At 40.4% G+C, this 20340-nt stretch overlaps 1 protein-coding gene across 1 annotated transcript; it reads right to left on the bottom strand.

Annotated features, from left to right (window-relative positions):
• On the bottom strand, positions 1 to 18881 carry LOC311262620 (kinesin heavy chain-like). The gene is made up of 26 exons (XM_084362173.1): positions 18598 to 18881; positions 14604 to 14691; positions 13612 to 13685; positions 13427 to 13531; positions 12115 to 12163; positions 11988 to 12043; positions 11808 to 11895; positions 11044 to 11168; positions 10831 to 10935; positions 10443 to 10591; positions 10072 to 10220; positions 8375 to 8556; positions 8223 to 8291; positions 7925 to 8131; positions 7616 to 7762; positions 7334 to 7522; positions 6802 to 6919; positions 6512 to 6588; positions 5351 to 5460; positions 4999 to 5100; positions 4816 to 4876; positions 4650 to 4721; positions 4344 to 4448; positions 3991 to 4207; positions 3548 to 3724; positions 1 to 2790 (listed from the first exon to the last, which is right to left on the bottom strand). Exons 1-25 carry the CDS (start codon positions 18730 to 18732, stop codon positions 3555 to 3557), a joined length of 2949 nt encoding a protein of 982 aa, XP_084218299.1. The 5' UTR covers positions 18733 to 18881; the 3' UTR covers positions 1 to 2790; positions 3548 to 3554.
• Between the last annotated feature and the right edge of the window lie 1459 nt (positions 18882 to 20340).

Below are 20340 nucleotides of genomic sequence, written 5' to 3'. Positions count from 1 at the left end.
TACACAACAACTACACCACAGTTTAATAATACTTAAAGCCCACAGACACACAAACACTGTGGTTCGACAGAGACCCTGTGCTTCTCAGACACGTGATGTTCACGATGCTTTCAGATGAATCCAGTTACGACTTACAACGAGACACAGCAGCAGCTCGACACCGATTTACACTGTGTAGAAATATTACAGAGAGAAACACTCTGAGCTCATGAATACTGTCCAGAAAAAGTAAGAACACATCCAGAAATTGAATCAATAGAAACACCCGTGAAATACATATCAAATATAAAAAAAACACAATCAATGTCTGCGTTATAAAACATTCAGTCCGGGAAAATGAAAACATCATGAAACGTTAGGAATAATACAAGTTCTTTATATCCTGATACGACTCAGTAGCTTTTATATAATAATGTATCGGGAATGTTTTATTTGTTCTATTGATATATTTTTATCATAATTAGGACTAATAAAGTCAAAATAAGACATCAGACTTGTTGTATGACTCTTAGGGCCACTGTGACGGGAAAGTCAAAATGTTATGAGAAGAAAAGACGTCATTTAATTATTATTATATCATCATGATAATATTTATATATTCATACATTTCTAAGCAGGTTTTGTTTTCAGTCATAAGAAAGAAAGTTTGAGGATTAATTGTATTTTTCGATGAATAAATGAAAACATTTGTATTATGCGTCAGTATCACTATTATTTCTTGCAAAATCACATCTGCATCTCTTAATACTGTAACGTTTTATAAATTCTGACTAAAAGTCTCAACATTTTTCTCTTATAACGGATTTTATTTCCCATCAGTGGACACACAGTTAGACATCATTCTGTAAAACTTCATTTTAACGTTCCACAAATGTCAAAATTACCAACAAACACATGTCTAGGCAATTTCTTTGATATTATCCCAAAATTACTAAAATAAATACCCTAAAATCTATTGAAAATTACCCTGATATGATTAAATTATAATATCCTGCTCTTTTCCAATAAGCATTTAATAAATAGCTGATATTTCTGGTCATCATGCTATTATACGTTTCAGCAGATCATTCCCGCTTTGAAACTATTTTCCTAAATTTCCTGAATTCCTAATTTTTTTATAGTTAGCCATTGGTTGCTAATCAAGTATAAGAAGTGTCGGAAAATTAGGGGAAAGCTTTAACAACTCACTTCGTTGTAGTACCCTGCTGAGGGGAAGCTGGACAGGAACTAGTTGAAAGTTTCGAGGAAACTTATTAAAGAAATTAGCAGTTATTAACTGACTATTGGAAAATAGCAGTACATTAGTGTTAAATAATACTGAAGGGGTTAATTTAAAAGATTACTCTTGGTAATTCCCACCTCCTTACTAAGACATTTCCATGTCACCCATTAGGTCTTCATGACATTACTTTAATTGCATTATTCCTAACTGTTCATGTATTTATTTTCTTGGTGGTAAACAGTTTCCAGACGATGAACTTTGTACATCGATGGGATGTAGGCCTGCATGTGTTTGTGTTTTTATCTTTAACAGTGTAAACTGTAAAATGTTAAAAAACATAATACTAAAAAAAGTGACGTAAACATTCATCAGAACAAAGATGGAGTTCCCATATGATGCAGACTAACTGTGTCTCAGTCATACATGAATAGTTCTGATACATAAATACTGTGGATGAAATACTATATATATACAATAAAATTGTACATACAGCTGTGAGCACAATACTCATCCTTATAAGCAACTATTTCACCATTAGTGAAAATTATGAGATATTATGTCAAAGTGAAAAGTGAGTCACCGACTTTAAATTTTAACTCAAAAACATAAAAAAGTATTTCTGCTGGACGAGACGGCTGCCAAGCCAGAGACCACTGTTCAGACAGTGTTTCAACATTAGTTAGCAAGAAACCACTGGGTATTTTAAACCAGAGGTCAGGTCATTTTCCAGCTGTGTTTGTGGTGACACAACCAGGGATTTTAAGTTTGTACATCATTGTTCATGTGAAACCACCGGATATTTTAAGCCAAAACAACCCTAAGCAAGTGGTCTATGTGCCTAAACCTAACAAGACTATAAGAACATCCGTGGCTTGCAAAAACGTGCATTTCCAACAATTATTCTGGTGATTGATTTCAACATTCAATTGCAGGAACAAGAAGAAAAAACAAACCTAAATCTAAATGTAAAGTTGACTCAGTATCTCATAATTTTGATTTCCCTGCAGGAGCCTGCTTACTTATTTGTATCATTCCTACATTTTTACTGTCACAGTAATTATCATATTTTAATAATAATTAATGATAAATTAATACTGATAAATTTTTTTTTTTGAACATTTTGGTTTTCCATAACAACACATTTATCAACGTGGTAGCAAGATAACAGAGACACGACATTAGTCTACATTAAAGTCATTATCATCCAACTCCCGTTAACTTCAGATAGAAACCCAAAGTTAATTATTTAACTCATTCTTAACCTTGTTTAACACATTGAACTCATTATTTAACACTTTACACTCTGAATGTATCCCGGCTAATGAACAGATTCGGAGCACCAGAGCTGACTGAGTTTCTGTCCCGATAAGAAAAGACAGAGTCAGGCAGTAACAGACTGAGAGGAGGACAGAATGCACTTGTTGGCTGTTAAGGTGGGATGGCTTTTAAGGTGGAAAGTAGTAGAAACGAGGAGACTGGTTCCAGTAAAGGCAGAGTGGTGAGAGAAGGAGAGTTCAGAAATCCAAAAGATCCACAGAAAAGGAAACTGATCCGGAGTCGTCTGCTGCCTGCGAAGACAGGAAGAAATAGAGCCTAATTCAAATGGTTACTGATGTGGCTGCTGTGTTCTGGTTGATGACACGGCTGTTGATGTTGTGGTTGATGAACGGTTGTTGTGGTTGATGACACGGTTGTTGTGGTTGATGACAGTTGTTGATGTTGTGACTGATGTTATGGTTGTTGTGACTGATGTTATGGTTGTTGTGGTTGATGACACAGTTGTTGATGTTGTGATTGATGTTATGGTTGTTGTGGTTGATGACACGGTTGTTGTGGTTGATGACAGTTGTTGATGTTGTGACTGATGTTATGGTTGTTGTGACTGATGTTATGGTTGTTGTGGTTGATGACATAGTTGTTGATGTTGTGACTGATATTATGGTTGTTGTGGTTGATGACACAGTTGTTGATGTTGTGATTGATGTTATGGTTGTTGTGGTTGATTACATGGTTGATAATGTGGTTGGTGTTGTTGTAGTTGTTCTTGTTGTGGTTGATGACTTTTTGGTTGTGGGTGCCATTGTTGATGAAGTGGTTGTGTTGTTGCTGACTTAATTGTTGTTGATGTCGTAGAAGTTGTGTTGTTGCTGATGTGGTTAATGATGTGGTTGTGGACTTGCTGTCGCTCTAACAGGGTTGTTGTGTTGCTGTTTCTGTGGTTGGTGTTATGGTTAACGATGTGGCTGTGGTCTTGTTGCTGTGTTGTTCATAAGGATGTTTTTGTTTGGTTGATGTCGTAGTTGTGTTGAGGTTGCTGTCACTCACCTTCAGCTTACTTGCTGAGGCTCTGATGGGGTTGTTGCTGCTGTGGCTGATGTGGTTGCTGCCGGAGGGAGTGATGACGGGGACTGGCCGTCGCACCGCCTCCTCGGATGGTTGGTCTGACGGTTGGAGAGGAGGACGGGTGCTGATGGTGCTGATGTCCAGCTCTGATTGGCTTGGCTACACGGAAACATGTGACAGGTGAGTCAGCTGTTGACTTCTTTCAACACCAGATCCTTAAAGTATCACAACAACTCATCTGGTGACCTCCTGAACTTCAGCATCACGACAAAAACTTATGCTCAGCAAATTGTCCTGTAAAGTCCTGGTTCAAACACTGCTCCTCAAAGAACTAATCCTTACATTTAAATCATCTTTTCTACTGCACCCCCCTCAGGACCAACCTTGTGCCCTAGTTACCCGAGCTGTAACAAACATTTCCTCACCTATCTGAGCAGAGTGAACTCTCCTGGAGACGTTCTTGGACCGGACAGCCTCTTTGATCCGGTCCACCTCCTGTTGGTAGCGTTTGCGGTCCTTCACGGCCGATGACTTGGCGTCCCTGAGGGCAGATTCCAGAGCTTTCACCCGCTCTGCTGTGGCCCGCAGACGCTTCTCCAGCTTGGGCAGCTCACAGCGAAGGTCAGCGTTGTCCCGCACCAGCTGGAGGACACAAAGGGTTAAATTCACTGAGGCTTTCCTGTGTGTGGTCACTTCTACCAGAAAGCAGCGTAAACACAATGAAGACTGAACTTAAAGGAAGCCGCAAGGAAGGTTGTGGTGGGGTGTAATCACCGACCTGTTTGTGGACCTTGCTGAGCTGCTCCAGGTTGTTTTCTAAGAAGACGATCCTCTGTCTCTGAGCCAAACTGCCACCAGCCTCGTCACAGTCGTTCTCAAAACTCTGTTTAAAGAAGAAACAAGACAACTTCAACGATATTCATCTCCAAACCTACAAGCCGACACTTAACATCTCACTCTCACAAAGACACAGAATGAGCCTTTAGTGTATAAATTTGAACTTGAACTTCGGGGCTCAGGAGGATAATCAATCGATCAGCTTCTGTCTGGACTGATCAGACTAACTGGCTGATGGTTTTCTTACATTCTTGACTCGAATGCTGAGGTCCTCGATGAAGACTTTACGAAGATTGTGCAGCGTCTGAAGCTCTTTGGCCTGTTGGATGAAACAAAAACTCAGCTGATCTCAGATCTGTCACTGCTGCAGATCAAGAAATGCAAATTTAGAAAAAAATAATAAAGTTACGTACCACGGTCTCCTCCAGACCCTTCAGGTCCTCTTTGGCTTGTTCCCTCTTCTCATTCAGGAACCTGATTCACACAAGCAGAGTCTGAGTTTAATAATACGCTGATGACATGATCATTTCCACTCGGGATGTTGATGTGCAGAGATGCCTGTTGAGTCTACAGTGAGCACTGAGGGACACACTTACATCAGTTTCTGAAGTTTATGGCCTTTGTTCTGATCCTCAGCTCTCAGTTTGTCGTAGTCAGACTGAAGCTTCCTGTTCTCCAGCTGCAGAGCCTGATTCACGCTGAAACAACAAAACATTTATTCACTCTTACTCAGAACTGCCACCAGGTGTGCACAGCTGTGCCCTCAGAAAAACTGAACTAAAGTATATTTACTTTCTGTTGACTAGTGTGACAGACCAACACTAGTTCATAACAACATGCCAAAATTAACACAACCACACACACTTGTGTTTAATGAAAAAAAGAAAAGAAAACCACACAGAACAGCTGCCATAGTTCAGTGATCAGTTATTATAATCAATAACCTACTCTTTGAGTTGGTCGACGTTTCTCTGCTTGTGTTCAATCTCGTCTCGGAGGCGACTCAGCTGTTTTTGATGAACCTCTCTGTGGTTCTCCATCTGTTCCTCCAGAGTTCTCTGCAGAACACACAGCAGGAACACAAAGTTTGTATTTAAATATCTTCTATATGAAACTTCTAACATCATGTTTGAGTAAATAAACATTTTTTTAAGTTGTTTGAATATTTTTATGATTAAATAAAACTTTTCTTCTGTATGTTTTTCAAAGTTTAGCCAGGTAATGACTTTGACATCATTTTAAACAAGTTAATTACATTTAATTTAAATGACAGTAACATCTGTTGTGCAGACAAATTCATGAAGCATCAAAGCAAACAGATGAAGAACAGCTTAGTTTATTAAATAGGTCAATTTAAACTGGAGAAACTGACAACAAAGTATAATGAACTTCTAATTAATACATTTAAAGAAAAAAATGGGGTCAGCTCCTGATAGTATTCAGTAAATTTAAAGGTTATTAATGTTTAACTGTGCAAATAATCTATTAAAATGTCATAACACAATAAAAACTATTCATTTAATCATAAATTAGTTTGATAAGCATTTTGGAATAATTCAAAAATGTGGGTCCTTTTAAGAAACCATTTGAGGAGACCTACATTTAAATTTTTACCAAAACTTTTAACCATTATAATACGACATATGTGAAGTCTTTCATAACTTATAATAATAATAAGTCGATAAATGTTTCCGTTAATTTGTCCAAAGTCCAGTGAACCCATTAAATATCTAAATATTCGATAAATATTCAATTCAATTCTCATTAATTAGCAGCTTTACAGTCCAACATCCCTGAAAAATTCAAATGTAGATATTAGTTTACAAATATTAAGTCGATCATTGATCATCGATCATTGATGTAATTTATGAAACAACAGAGGCGCTAAACTCGACCCCTGAGGAACACCACATTTAACACATTGTTGATTTGAGTCTTTTTATGGGATTTGTTTACGATAAGACAAATACAGATAAACATTTATAATGTTAGGGAGCTGCAGAGGGTCTGTAGAGGGTTGAGCATGTGATCAAACTTTTACCGTTTTATTTTCAGAAGAACTCGACAGTTTCACTCCACAATGTGACAACGTGATCGGATCATTTTTACCTTCATCTCAACCGCATCCTTCAGTCGGCTCATGTGCTCCTTCTCTTTGTCCATCACATTCACCTCCTGCATTTGACCTGAACATACACACACACACACACACACACACACACACACACACACACACACACACAAAATTTTAATTGAATTTTCTTTTTAGAATTTTTCCCAAAATGTAATGACATAAAAAATGACAGTTTCTGCCTCTTATCTGTTGAACTGTTTGATATCGACAGCTACCAGCCAATCAGAGAGCAGTGTTTCCTGTAACCACGGTGACATAGTCTGACCTTGAGCGTGGAGTTTGGCGACCTCCTCCATCAGAGAGTCCTGACTCTCCTCCAGCTTCCTCTTCTTCTGCTCCACCTTCATCAGGTCGTCTGTCAGAGACACAATCTTCGCCTGGTGCTGCGACATCAAGCACAGGACGGTTATTTAGCATTAAAATATAGACAATAACAATAATAACAATAATAATAATAATAATAACAACAACAACAAACAAAACACACTGATAATATTAATAACAATAATATTAGTAGTACATCACCACAAAGGTTTACATTAATGGATCTTACTTCTAGTTGTTAGATAATCACGCTGTAAGTTTAAGGACAATAGTTCCCATCATGCTCTGGGGAATGTAAACAGGAAGTATAGTGATGTTAGCTTTGAGTCCCATTTTTATATATTTCTTTATATTTATATTTAGTTCCTAACCCCATGAAACCTCCCAATCTAACCTGCAGATAAATCCTGCAACCCACTGATTTATACTTTACATAAAGTTAACCTCTGAATTTCTCCATTTTAATCAGATACCTGTGAGACGAGCAGCTGACAGGTGTTGAGCTCCTTCTCGCTGGCCTCCATCCTGCCGAGGTTCTCCGTCAGGTTGATCTCCAGCTGTTTGCTGCGGTTCACCAGAGTTTTGACCTCCGACTTCATCTTACTGACGTAGAGACGAGCTGTGGTGAACTCCTCCTCCATCACTCCGCTCGTCTCCATCATCTAAAGAGAGAAAGTGAGGCATAGTGACATCACAGCAGGCGTTTCGGTCGGAGGAATGTAAACAGTGGAGTTGTTGAAGAGTTCGAGTCTTACAGCTTTGAGGTCGGTGGTGCCGAGGACACCTCCGATCTCACTGAGGTCTCTGAGCAGCAGACTGAGGATCTCTGCTGACCTCTTCTTATGATGAGAACTGATCTCCTGCAGGGTGGAAAACTCCCTCTCAACTGTTTCCAGACTCACCTGGAAACAAAAGACAAGAAGAGCTGATCTCTAAAACTGACACAGCGCAGACAGAGAAAGAGAATCCTAACATCACAGCATCGTTTCATCCTGATGCCCTATCATCCCACACACTACCATCCTACAAACTACCATCTTAACCCTGGTTTCTTTAAGACTCACAGTTTTGCGTGCCAGCTCCTCGTTCAGCTGGTCGTTGCAGCGGTTCTTGTTCTCCACCTCTTGGCTCTTGTGGTCGTAGTTGACGGCGAGCTCCTCCAGCGCCTGCAGCACCTCCTTCACCTCCTCTTTGGCAGAGTCGCTGTCCCTCTGCAGACGTGACAGCTCGTCCTGTACACGCTCGTAGTCCTGACGGCTCGACACCAGCAGCTGGATGAGGAGGTGGAGGGATGAGCGTTACATTGATACACGGTCAGGTTACGCAGTAAGGTGGAGGTTGTAGCACTCAGGTGAGACTCACCTCATCCTGATCGATCAGCTGCTGTTTGAGTTTCTCGGCCGTCTGACTGTGATGATTGATCTCCTCATCCTGAAACATGAGTCAGCAGATTTTTAATGTTTCACTGCCTCATACAGAACCAAGCAGTCTGGGCCGGTGCAGGTGAGACTCACCTTGTCGTCCAGCTGATGGTACAGGTCGGTGATGAGCGTCTCGTACTGCGTCTTCTCTCCATCTGACAGAGGGACAGGGGGCGGGGCCAAGCTGTCAATCGCCACCGTCGTCTCGTTGCTGCTGCTGCCGCCGCCTTTCTTGTTTCTGCCGCTCAGCTGCTCCTCCACAGGTACAGACTCACCTGGAAGAGTTAAAAAAGGCTCAACTTCATGCAGAATATTCTGTCCACAGGGAGGAGGAGGACATCATCTCGTCTGCAACACATCAAACCATTACAAGCTGTAACTTGCTCATTTCCTGAACCCAATGAAAACAGGCTCAATCGGTATCTCACAAAGATAGAAAACCTGAAGTCAAACACAGTAAAGATATCTAAGAACTAAAACAACTGAATGAGCACAACAATTCAGCCATATTAAAAAAAAGAAGAACGTAAGTACGCTTTAAGGAAATTAAATTATTCCATGTTGGGAACACTTCAACTTCGACAATCCTGAACATGTGTTACCTCCACATGTGATGGTGTCTGAGGAGGGGCTGGGGCGCTATGGCCATTTTTCCACCAGCACGTTTTGTGTCAAACTGAGATGCACCGATTTGCTTTTCTACGACAAGTTTTACTGCACCGAGTTGAGCCGAGCAGAGGCCGGCGCGCCTCCAAGCGAGCTAAGCTAAACTCTTGATGACCAGTTACAAACAGGTGCAGTAACAAGCACCTGTCTGTAACTGAATTAGCGGAGCCACTTTGTTAGCGGTTATTGTTCAATAGTACTGCGGGGATCGGGACGAGTGCCTTCAAGCACCGGTTGTGGTGTGAATGCAAATCCCTGTCATGCCCAGTCAAACCGAGTAGAGCCTGACCTGCAGATGTGATGGAAAAACAGTGTATGTGGGAAGACGGACTTGGGCCTGAAACGTCGGAAGTGAAGTTAAAATATGTTCATGTGAGTATTATCTATTGTGCAGACTGTCTGTCAGGGGCCAAGTGTTTTAACTGTTATGGGTGTGCACGCTGCGTTAAACCTTTTTTGCAAGTAGCTGGTGATTGCCAAGAAAAATATTTGCTATCAGGCAGAAATTGTTGGAAAAGAAGCAACAACAACTCTTCAATTTCGTGGCCTGCTGAGGGGAAGTCGGACAGAAACTAACTGGCGAATAAAACGGCATGTTCAGCTGAAGTTAAGCAGAAACCAGTTAGAAGTTTCCTGGAAATGTATCACAGAAACAAACAGATATTTATTAACTACCTGATGTAAAATAGAAGAATGTTATTATCAGATAACATTGGGTAATTATTGTGGTAATTTGGGAGTAATTTCAAATATGTTAACTGGTAATTACCACCCAGTTACCAGGAAATGTGCAGACCTGTAAAATTAAGTGTTACCAAAATATAATTAATATCTTAAAATGTAATAAGATCTATGGACCAAATAACTTGTAGATGTGATGAAACTACATTAACACAACACAGAATCAACATTTGACTGTAAACATTCAGCAACGACTATTTAAATGAACACATGTTGTAAACGATCCGAAGGGTTTTCTTGGACGTTCAGGATGAATTTTCACCCAATCCAGTAAAAAATAATCCGTTGGTGAGGCTGAGAAACACAATGACTAAAACAATGACATTTAGTTCAGGATTTTGCAGTGTTCCAGTAATTAGACTGAAGTTTTGTACTTTGTTTACCTTTCCTCCAGCGTTTCAGCTCGTTCTCCAGTTTCTGTATCACGACGTTCAGACTCCGGTTCTTCTCTTTCTCCTTCTCGTACTTCTTCTTCCACTCCTCAGCCGTCAGCTCCAGGTTCACCGACACTGTGTTCTTTATGGTTTTAGCTCTAAAACAGACACAGGAAGTGGTTTTCACAAACACTCAGAGACGCTCTGACAGTAAACAAATGTCTGATCCTGAAGATAAGTGCACATTTTGTCCTGTTGGTGGCACCAGAGGAGACATCAGAGGCTGCTCAGCATTATTATGAATCATCCTCTGAATGAATGAACTGCTCTGGAGCTGCTCTGGTTGTGGGCTGGACTGATTTGAACACAGGAGACAGTACCTCTGTCCGAACATGAGGGTGGACTTGGTTTCAGCCTCGTTGTAAACAGACGGCGAGCAGCAGATGATGATGGTGGTTCGACAGTTTCCTCCCAGAGAGTCCTGCAGGATCCGAGTCATCTTACTGTCTCTGTACGGGACGTGGGTTTTCTACAAACACACAACAAATAAGAAACAACGACAACAAGTGATTTCACTACATTAAAGTTTTATCAATGAAGTTTCACAAGAATCTATTTTAAAAGAGGCAACAAGTTTATTTTGAACGAATGAAACCGATTTCTAAATATTTCAGCTTTTTATTAGACATGTCACGTTAGCTAGCATGAGGTTAGCTGGCGCTGTGTTAGCTAACGTCATCAGCATGCAGACATGAAGGTCAGACTCACCGTTCCTTCGCTCAGAGCAGCGATGACGTTGCCGAGAGCAGACAGAGACTTGTTGATGTTCTTGGCTTCGTCCAACACGGCGCCTTCTGCTCCCGTTTTACTCACCTGAACAAAGAAATCATCATCATCATCATCATCATCAAGATATCAGTAACATCACTGGGACTGCTGTGTTATGATGTGCTGGACGATGAGCTGGTGGAGCAGTGTGACCTTCTCGCTGCCTGCCAGGTCCACCAGGTAAAGTTTCCCTGACAGCTTCGTCTCCGTCTCCACGTTCTCCTGCTTGATGTTGATCAGAAAGATGCTGTGACTGCGAGAGCTGTGCTCGTTCATGTCTGCAGGAAACAACAGGAGAAATACATCTTAAACTCTAAATACAGGACGACCACAGGAGAGAAACACTCGTAATACTCGAGTCAGAGAAAACAGGCTGCAGAGTTCATCACAGCTGCAACATGAACAAACAGCATGCTGCTGATTTAACAGGCTGAACAGTTTGTCCTGAGGGGGGCGCTGCAGGAAACATCATGGAGTCAGTGAAATGTGAAGACGTCATCCTCTAAGTTACAGTCTGTCCTGGACGAAGCAGCAGCAGCAGCAGCAGCAGGAGTGTTAGTGGTCGCAGTAGAGGCACTTTCAACGTGGTAGCAGTGTTTGTAGAGGTAGTACTCACATCAGAAGTAATAAAGGTAGTTTCAATAGTTGAAGTAGTAGTATTTTTAGCAGTAGTAGCAGTAGAAGTGGTATCAGTAAAGGCAGCTTCAACATAGTAGTGGTAATATTTGTAGTAGCAGTAGTAGTAGAAGTATTAAAGGTAGTTTCAACAGTTGTAATAGTAGAGTTGTAGTCATATTTGTTGTAGTAGTAGAGGTAGTTTCAAAGATTGTAAAAGTATTTATAGTAGTAGTAGTACAGTAGTAGTACTACAGTAGCAGTAGTTTTACAGCGATAGTATTACAGTAGTATATACTCACTGGTGACGGCGACGTGTCTGTTGGCCTTCCCCTCGTCGATGACGTCCATCACTTCATCAGGACTGGAAACAAAACGCTCCGTGCAGCCCTGAGGAACAGGAAGTACACATTCACAGTATTGTTACTGCAGTACTGATACTTGTCAGTGTATTACATATCAAAGTTAGTAGTAGTGGTTACCTTGACAAAGGGAACCCTGTTTTTGTCCTCGTGAACGGCCAGGTTGGTCTTTGACACTGAAACATGAGTCACAGTCAGCAGGTTCATCAACAGCTCGTTCATGTTCAGATATTAAATAAATCTTTACCGTCCAGTAAGTCTCGGATCTTATCCAGGTAGATCTCAAAATAAGAGACCTGCAGAGAAAAACATGTTTCATTATGCAGTAAAACAAGATGATGATATTTAAATACTGTATATTACTAAAATATATCACTGTAGTATGTAATATTACAGAGACAAAATATTTATTAGATGAATGTTTTTACAGACTGAGGAGACGAACAGGACCAGTAACCAGACTTCATGTGTAAGTGATGATTCACTCGCTGAAACACTGAACATGTTTTAATTAAATCATTTCATGATTTCATTTCTGTCTCTGTGATGTTTGTGATTTTTTTATCAACAGATATTTTGATGTAACTTCATGTTATTTTGGAAACACTAGTTGACATCTTACACAACAATTAAACACAAATTCTCAACAATGTCTGTTTTTGTTGTTAATGTTCATAAATGTAAACAAACCGGTAAAGAGACGAACTCACAGGTCAAACAGAACTTTAACCTGATTTGTTTTTCAGGCTTCTGTGAATAAACATAATTTATTTTTGTATTTGTTGTTGTGTTTATATTTGCTGTTTGTTTGTGTGAGTAGAGACGACGCAGCTGATACAAAGTGTGTGTGTGCTGGTGAACAGTGAACATATGGAGAGCAGGTGGGTCAGTGAACGCCTCGCTGGTTTCTCTGCAGGACGTCTGATCTCAGAACAGATTTAACTCTTCAGATGCAGATTTTAACGAGTGTTTGTTTATAGTGTCGTTTTCCTTTTAAATGATGTTTAATATCGTTAGTTCCATTAAAGGTTAAATATAAACAAAATGTATTAATATTATTTACTGAGGATGACTCAACTTAAGGAAGCTACAGTGTCCCTGAGGTCCAAAAAGCTGCCATATGACATGAAAACAAACACATACAATCATTATATCTAATTATTTTATATGATATTTAGATTTTTAAATGTTTTATCGTGATGTCGTGTTGAGTCAGAGTTTATTTATATGTCATATGTTATTTATGTTCATATTAACTTATTTTTTATCACTGTAGCACCTTTCATGGAGGTTACTGAAGCTCAAAGTGACTTTCAGCTGAAGGACAAACAAGGCAGCAGAAAACAATGAGGTCATAAAAATGAAAATTAATTTACATAAAAAAAATTAAAATAAAAAAATGTTAAACATTCATAAATAATGCAGAAACATAAAAATAAGACAAAGTGAAACAAAGAAATGAACAAAAACAGTGTTTGAATAAAATAAATCTTTTCTGGTTTCAGTTTGATCCACGCGGCTCCTGATGATGTCATCAGTGTTAACGATGACATCATCACCTTGATGTGAAACTCCAGGTTCTCGTCCATGGAGTAGATGTGGTCGAAGATGTCTCTGGAGATACGAGGGATGATTCCCATCAGCTGAGGGTCGTGCAGGTTCCCCTGAGAACACGTCACAAGAAACATTAAGACGCAGACGAGACGGACGAGTTGAACTGATCTGAGCAGAGAACCAGACCGACCTCCATGGTGTGAGTCTTTCCTGACGACGTCTGACCGTAAGCAAAGATGGTCCCGTTGTATCCTCCCAACACATCTGGAACACACACACAACATACAGCAGACACACAACACACACACACACACACACACAACACACACACCACACACACAACACAACACACACAACACACACACAACACACAACACACAACACATACAACACACACACACAACAAACAACATGCACACAAACAGTTCCACATTGTTTGTGTACACATTTCTTCATAACTATCATTTTCTTACAGACTTGGACACAATAAACATGCTGGATAAACAATAAACACAAACAATAAACATGATGGATAATCAATAAAGAAAAACAACAACCATGATGAATAAACATAAAAGATAAACAACAAAAAACAACATACTGGATAAACATAAAAAATAAACTAATAAACAAACATACTGGATAAACAATAAACAAACAATAAACATGCTGGATAAACAATAAACATAAACCATAAACATGATGAATAAATATACACAACAAATGTGGTGGTTAAACAAACAAACAAACATGTTGGATAAAGATATAACACAATGAATAAACAACTTAAACAATAAAAGTAAGAATGACCATGACCTGAATGACTGAGAACCTTCGTCAACAATAAACATAAACAATAAACATGACGAATAAAGAAAAAAATAAACAACAAACACAATGAATAAACAATAAAATAAACAACAAACATGATGAATAAAGAACAAAATAAACAACAAACATGATGAATAAAGAATAAAATAAACAACAAACATGATGAATAAAGAATAAAATAAACAACAAACATGATGAGTAAACAATAAAATAAACAACAAATATGATGAGTAAACAATAAAATGAACAATAAACACAGCTGATAACTAACGTGTACTTTAAGCGTGTGAATATAAACATCACAGTTCTGACGCATGTTGATATGGACGGCTGATCATCAGCTGAACTGACCTTTAACGATCTGTCTGGCGCAGGTGTCGTACACCTGAACCTGCTCAGAGTTCGGAGGGAGGACTCGGTCGAACACATACGGCTTCCCCTGAAACACAGGAAACGCACCGTCAAAATAAAACCTGGGGCCGACATCCTGCTGCTGCAGACTCCAAACATGAGGAAGAAACATCTGATCCTTCAAAACCCCAAACAACGATGTTCAGGAGAGGCCGACTGCAGACTGAAGCCTTCAACCTCCTGTGGTTTAAACAAATGAACAGAGAGCGAATCCTCTCACAGGTAAAGACCAGACTATAGTTTCATTTCCTACATTTTTCTGTTGTATTTGTGGAGAAACAGTCAAACATTCATTCATCCATGAACTGAAGATTTGTGTCTGTTTTCATTTCTCTACTCGTCGAGTCTGAGCTGAAGTTAAACGTTCATGTTGTTCAGCAGCTTCTTCTCTCCTCACTGATCTGCTGACATTTAACTGCTCTGAGGACGGTTTGATGGTTTTATCAGCGTCCACACACACAGACGATCACATTCACTCACTGAACATTCAAATGTCAGTGGATCAATAACCGCTTAGTTTTATGATTTTCATCATGGCTCAGTTTATTTCCTCAGAGTCCAGAACACAGACCACCTTCACAAGTCTGTGCAAGAACAACAAAACCCAGTTTATTCTTGAATCTGTCGAAGAAAAAGCAGCAAAGATGCACATCTGCAGAGCTGAAACCAGATCAATAAAGTCACACTGAATACAGCCGATTATTCATTATTGATTCTATTGTCATTGTTATTGATCGGTGCAGCTCCACAGCAGGTCATCAGACGGTTACCAGGAACGCTGATCTTTAAAATATATTTACTCTGATCTGCAATTAATTAAAACAATAAGTGATTTTACTTTTCAGGACTTGTAGTTAATGAAGAGGCGGAGCCTGTTTGTCTGTTATTGATTAGTCATGAATAAAAGTGTTGGATTAATCGAAAGCTAAAATAATGGAGAGTTTCAGCCCTCATGAAGTAAAACATGTCGATCTCTCCGAGTCTGATGTCTTTAAATGTTTGTCTGTCTGACCAACAGTCCAAAAGGTGAAACGATTGTTCACGGAGATAGAAAATAAAACATCTGACTAACGACTATGATGATTGATTGATTTGTGATTGATTGATTTAGAAGAGTAACTAACAGGCTCATTTTCTGTTTTTATATAAAGTACTGATCGACACCAACAGTTTGATCTGCATCATGAAACAGGCACAGAAACATTAACACTTGTTGTTTTTATTAAACGTTCGTCTGATTCTGGTCAGTGACTCGATAAGATGCCTGTCGTCATGGTAACTGCATCCCACCGGGAGAGGACTGAACGAATCAGAGGAAAGAAAGATGATTGCTGCTTAGTAATGCAGACACACACACACACACACACACACACACACACACACACACACACACACACACACACACACACACACACACACACACACACACACACACACACACACACACACACACACACACACACACACACACACACACACACACACACACACACACACACACACACAAAATCTGTTATCAAGATGATAATCTGAGGAACTGTGCATAGATGTATAGATGTATAGATCGATAGCTTTTACAACAGACGCAAAACACAAATGTAATCATATAAATGAAGAGTATGAACAGACGGATAAGAAACGTAAACAGTGAAGAAGTGATCGTCTGAGCAAACAGGCAGTTTAACTGTAGAATAAACTAATACTGTTGAAATGTTAAAGACTGCTTTCCTGTCTGTGATCTACTCTGACAACTAAACGCTGCGTTCCTGACAAGCTGACGTTCAAAGAGTTCAACAAATTCCTGTTTTAGGGACACGATCTGAAATCTACCATCACTGCATCGACCGGGACATCGAAATCTGTCTGGGTGGATTATAGAGGACAGCGTGAAGAGGCAGTGTAGAGAAGAAGCAGAAATAGAAGAGGCAGAGGAAGAAGCAGAAGAAGAAGAAACAGACGAAGAAGAAGCAGAAGAAGCAGAAGAAGAAGAAGCAGAAGAAGAAGAAGAAGAAGAAGAAGAAGAAGAAACAGAAGCAGAAGCAGAAGAAGAAGAAGGTGTGAGGTCACAGCTGGGTCTGTAAACATATTTCTGCTCTGCTGTCAGTCACATGATCTCTGACGGCCTTCAGCCTTCACTGCATGGAGACCGGATATTTCCCATGAGACTTTGCAGCAGCTCCATGAATAAACCTGGTCTGTGATGTGCAGCTTCAGTCGGGAGATAAAACCTGAACTCTCCTGGATTATCTGAGACGGAAATATGAAACTGAAGCCCTCAACTGTTTATTCCACGACCACATCAGCTGACTCGTTTATATGATTCATATCAGAGGTGAGGAGATAAATAATGGACATGCTTTATGTTTTATTAATGTTTTCTCTGGTTGTCCTTAATCTGACCCTCAAAGTGCTTTTGTCCTTTAATCGAGTGCTTCAGTGTTCACTTAAAGATTCTGTACAAAACAACCTGAACTGATCCAGATTTGACGTGTAGACAAACGTGTTCGTGTCAGCAGCTCATGAATGTCTGATTCAAGGAGAACTTGAGACCTTTGACGTGAAGACGTTTTTAAAGACGGATTACAAAATCAAACAGCTCTTGATTCGGAGTAAATGAAGGATCATCAGTTCTCGTTTGTTGGTTTCAGTTTGGTCTTTTTGTCCTGAAGCTTTTCTGAACTCTTACAGTCGAGTCTGAAACCTGAAGAAACAAATCAGAGTCTGTTTCTGTCTCGTTAAAGAGACGAAGCAAAGACGAACAGACTGAACTCTCCTCGTTATGTTGATCTCACAGAGCTGCTTCATTATATTTGACCTGGAGACAGACGAGGACGGAAACTGGGACAGAGTCACGTGACCTTTACATTAATGTACTTTACATGAGGAGACGTCGGTGCACATGTTGGGACTCGGATGTCAAAATGTAAGTGAGTAAACTGCCGAGACACGACGAGGCCAACTTGGCCAAAAAAGACAACAGCCGACGGTCAACGAGCTCGTATGTTCTGCGCCCGCGTAAGAGGAAATACCTCTCCAGACCACCGGGTGGCGGTGACCGTTGCTCCCTGTTCGTTTACCTTTTTGTTACGTTAAGCAACGACACTATGAACTGTGGGTAATTCCCTCAAAGTCTGAAGAAACACAAGTTAGGTGTTTCAACTACTGAACTGAAGCCTCGTTCACGTGAAGTCTCCCTCAGGTCGGATCGACGACTCAGAACATCTGAGAGCGTTTTGGTTTCACGAGTATGAAGCTGAAACATGGCGGACGAACGTTCACCACAGTCAAGAGTTGTGTCGTCCGCTTATCGCTTTCTCCTCCTGCTCTCTACCTGGTGTTCAAACGCTCTGAGCAATTAAAAACACAAACTCCTCTTTGGCGTCCATGTTGTTGCATGCTCTGACGTGACGCACATGAACACACCGCAGTCAGAAGATCATCTCCCAACTCTGGAACTGGGTCCATCTGAGGAGACCCTGAACGCAGCACGAGACCTGGCAACCTCAAGATGTGAGTGTTGAGGGAGGGACACCTGCAGACAGCGCTGGCGCCTCTAAAGGGTTTAATCAATAATTCAATCTGTATTTTTATCATTTCCTCCTACAAATGACTCAGAGACGATGGAATAAGATTATAAACACGTGAAACACGGAACAGTTTACAGAGAAGATGAGAATATAACTGCTGGTCTGTGGCTGAGCTGCAGGGAAGACTTTAAATTAAGTTATTAATATAACTGATTCATTCATTATCAGAGTTTCACAGGTGAAATCAGAAGTATTGATCAGCCGGATGACTGGAGCAGCTTCCGGTGCGTTGACTCAGGTTTCTTTTGTTGCAGACACACACACACACACACGCACACACGCACACGCACGGACAGACGGACGGAGGGTGTGCCGGTACCACCGTGTCTCCCGCCGGCCGGACTCACCGCCACCACCACCGTGTCCTCTCCGTTGAATTTGGGGATGAATTTGTCTCCGCGGCTTCGCTCCGCGTTGTTCAGCGGCCTGAAGCGACACATCACCTTCACCCCGCACACTCCGCACTCCACCGCGTCCGTCATCACGCACACCGTCCGCCGGTAAACACCGAGACCGAAGACAAAGACCCAGGGAGCGGAGACAGAACCGGGTCAGACAGCCGGCAGCTTCGGTCCACACCGGAAACACTGGTCCTCCGCCGTCCACAGGCTCGGATGGAGGCGCAGGTCTGAGCCGCTCACCGCCTCTCATCAGCAGGCTGACTGATGCTGGACACGCCCCCCCTCACAGGTCCACCCCACCCGCCCAGCCGCACGGAACTCTGGGACATGGAGTCCGTCCTGTTGCTATAGAGACGACCTGACCGATTAGTCCATCCAGGGGACAATTAATATGACACAAGAGAAGACAAACATCAGAGACATCTTGATCTGACGCTGAGTCTTCAGCCGGTTTGTTTCTGAGACTTTATGGATGAACTAGACTTTTAATGTCCAGCTGAAAATAAAGAGACACCAGCATGTTGTCTCCATGTTCAGGCTTTATAACATGTGTCATTATGTCCACATTTTAAATATATAACAATTCTTATTATCTCCATATGTAAACTACAAATTGTTATCTTGATATTTAAACTGTATAAAATGTGTCATTATGTCCACATTTAAGATATATTGAATTTAATATCTCAAGATTTAAACTATATAAACTTGTCGGTATCATCATATTGGTTTCAGCCCCCAGAACCATATCGGACCCTTTCAGTGGGCCCTTGGTCCGACTGTCTGTCAACATGAAACCCACTGCAGGAAATATTGTTCAGTTAGACTCAGCTCACATTCATCCCTCACGTCAGCACACTGGTCCAGTCCTGTTTCCACCAGCTAAGATCCATTTAAAAATCAAACACATGTTATATTCATTTATTTGTATTGTTTATTTTACCTATTTGATTTATTCCATTTCTTTATTTTGCTTATTTTATTCATTTTTATAATTATTTCTGTTCTTCAGTTATTTGCTTCAAACTGTTCAACTATAAATGAGTTTTATTTCGTTTGTCCTCTGCAATTTTGCTTTGTTTTGTCAAAGCACTTTGTAAACTGTTTTTAAAAAGTGCTATATAAATAAAGTTTATTATTACTATATTCTTATTCTTATTTATTTTATTTTTTTAATAGATTTAAACTATAAAGTTAATTCAGGTAATGTGGGACAACTTTTAGGAAATGCTCCAGTAGATTTACAAAAACCTGTGAACGCACCCTGGTGATGTCATGAACATAGAAAATATATCAAATCCAAATGTACATGTCATTATCTCCATAAGTGTGTTATCTCCATATCAAAGTTATACAGTGTGTTATCTCCATCTTGTTAAGCTAACACAGGCTGTCAGGCGGTCACGTGACGTTTGCTGGTCTCCAGTTACATTTTTATGGTTTCATGGCTTCATGGCGGCGGACCTGATGAACTCATTAACTCCGCTGTGGTGCCAACGATGACTTCGGCATACTGACGGATGAAAAGTCTAAAGTCTAAAGAGTTCATTTTTCCCCTCTAAGGTACAACTCAGGTTAGATGTGAGGTAACAGAAAATGGAAATACTCGAGTACAAGCAGATCATTATTGTACTTGTGTGAATATACTGTTACTCTCCAGCAGTCGACCTGGTTTTGTTGGCAAAAAAC

Source organism: Pagrus pagrus (genome assembly GCF_965226575.1).
Source record: "Pagrus pagrus genome assembly, chromosome: 9".
NCBI lineage: Eukaryota > Metazoa > Chordata > Actinopteri > Spariformes > Sparidae > Pagrus > Pagrus pagrus.
The sequence above is the reverse complement of the archived record's forward strand: the minus strand, read 5'-3'. Positions and strand labels throughout refer to the sequence as shown.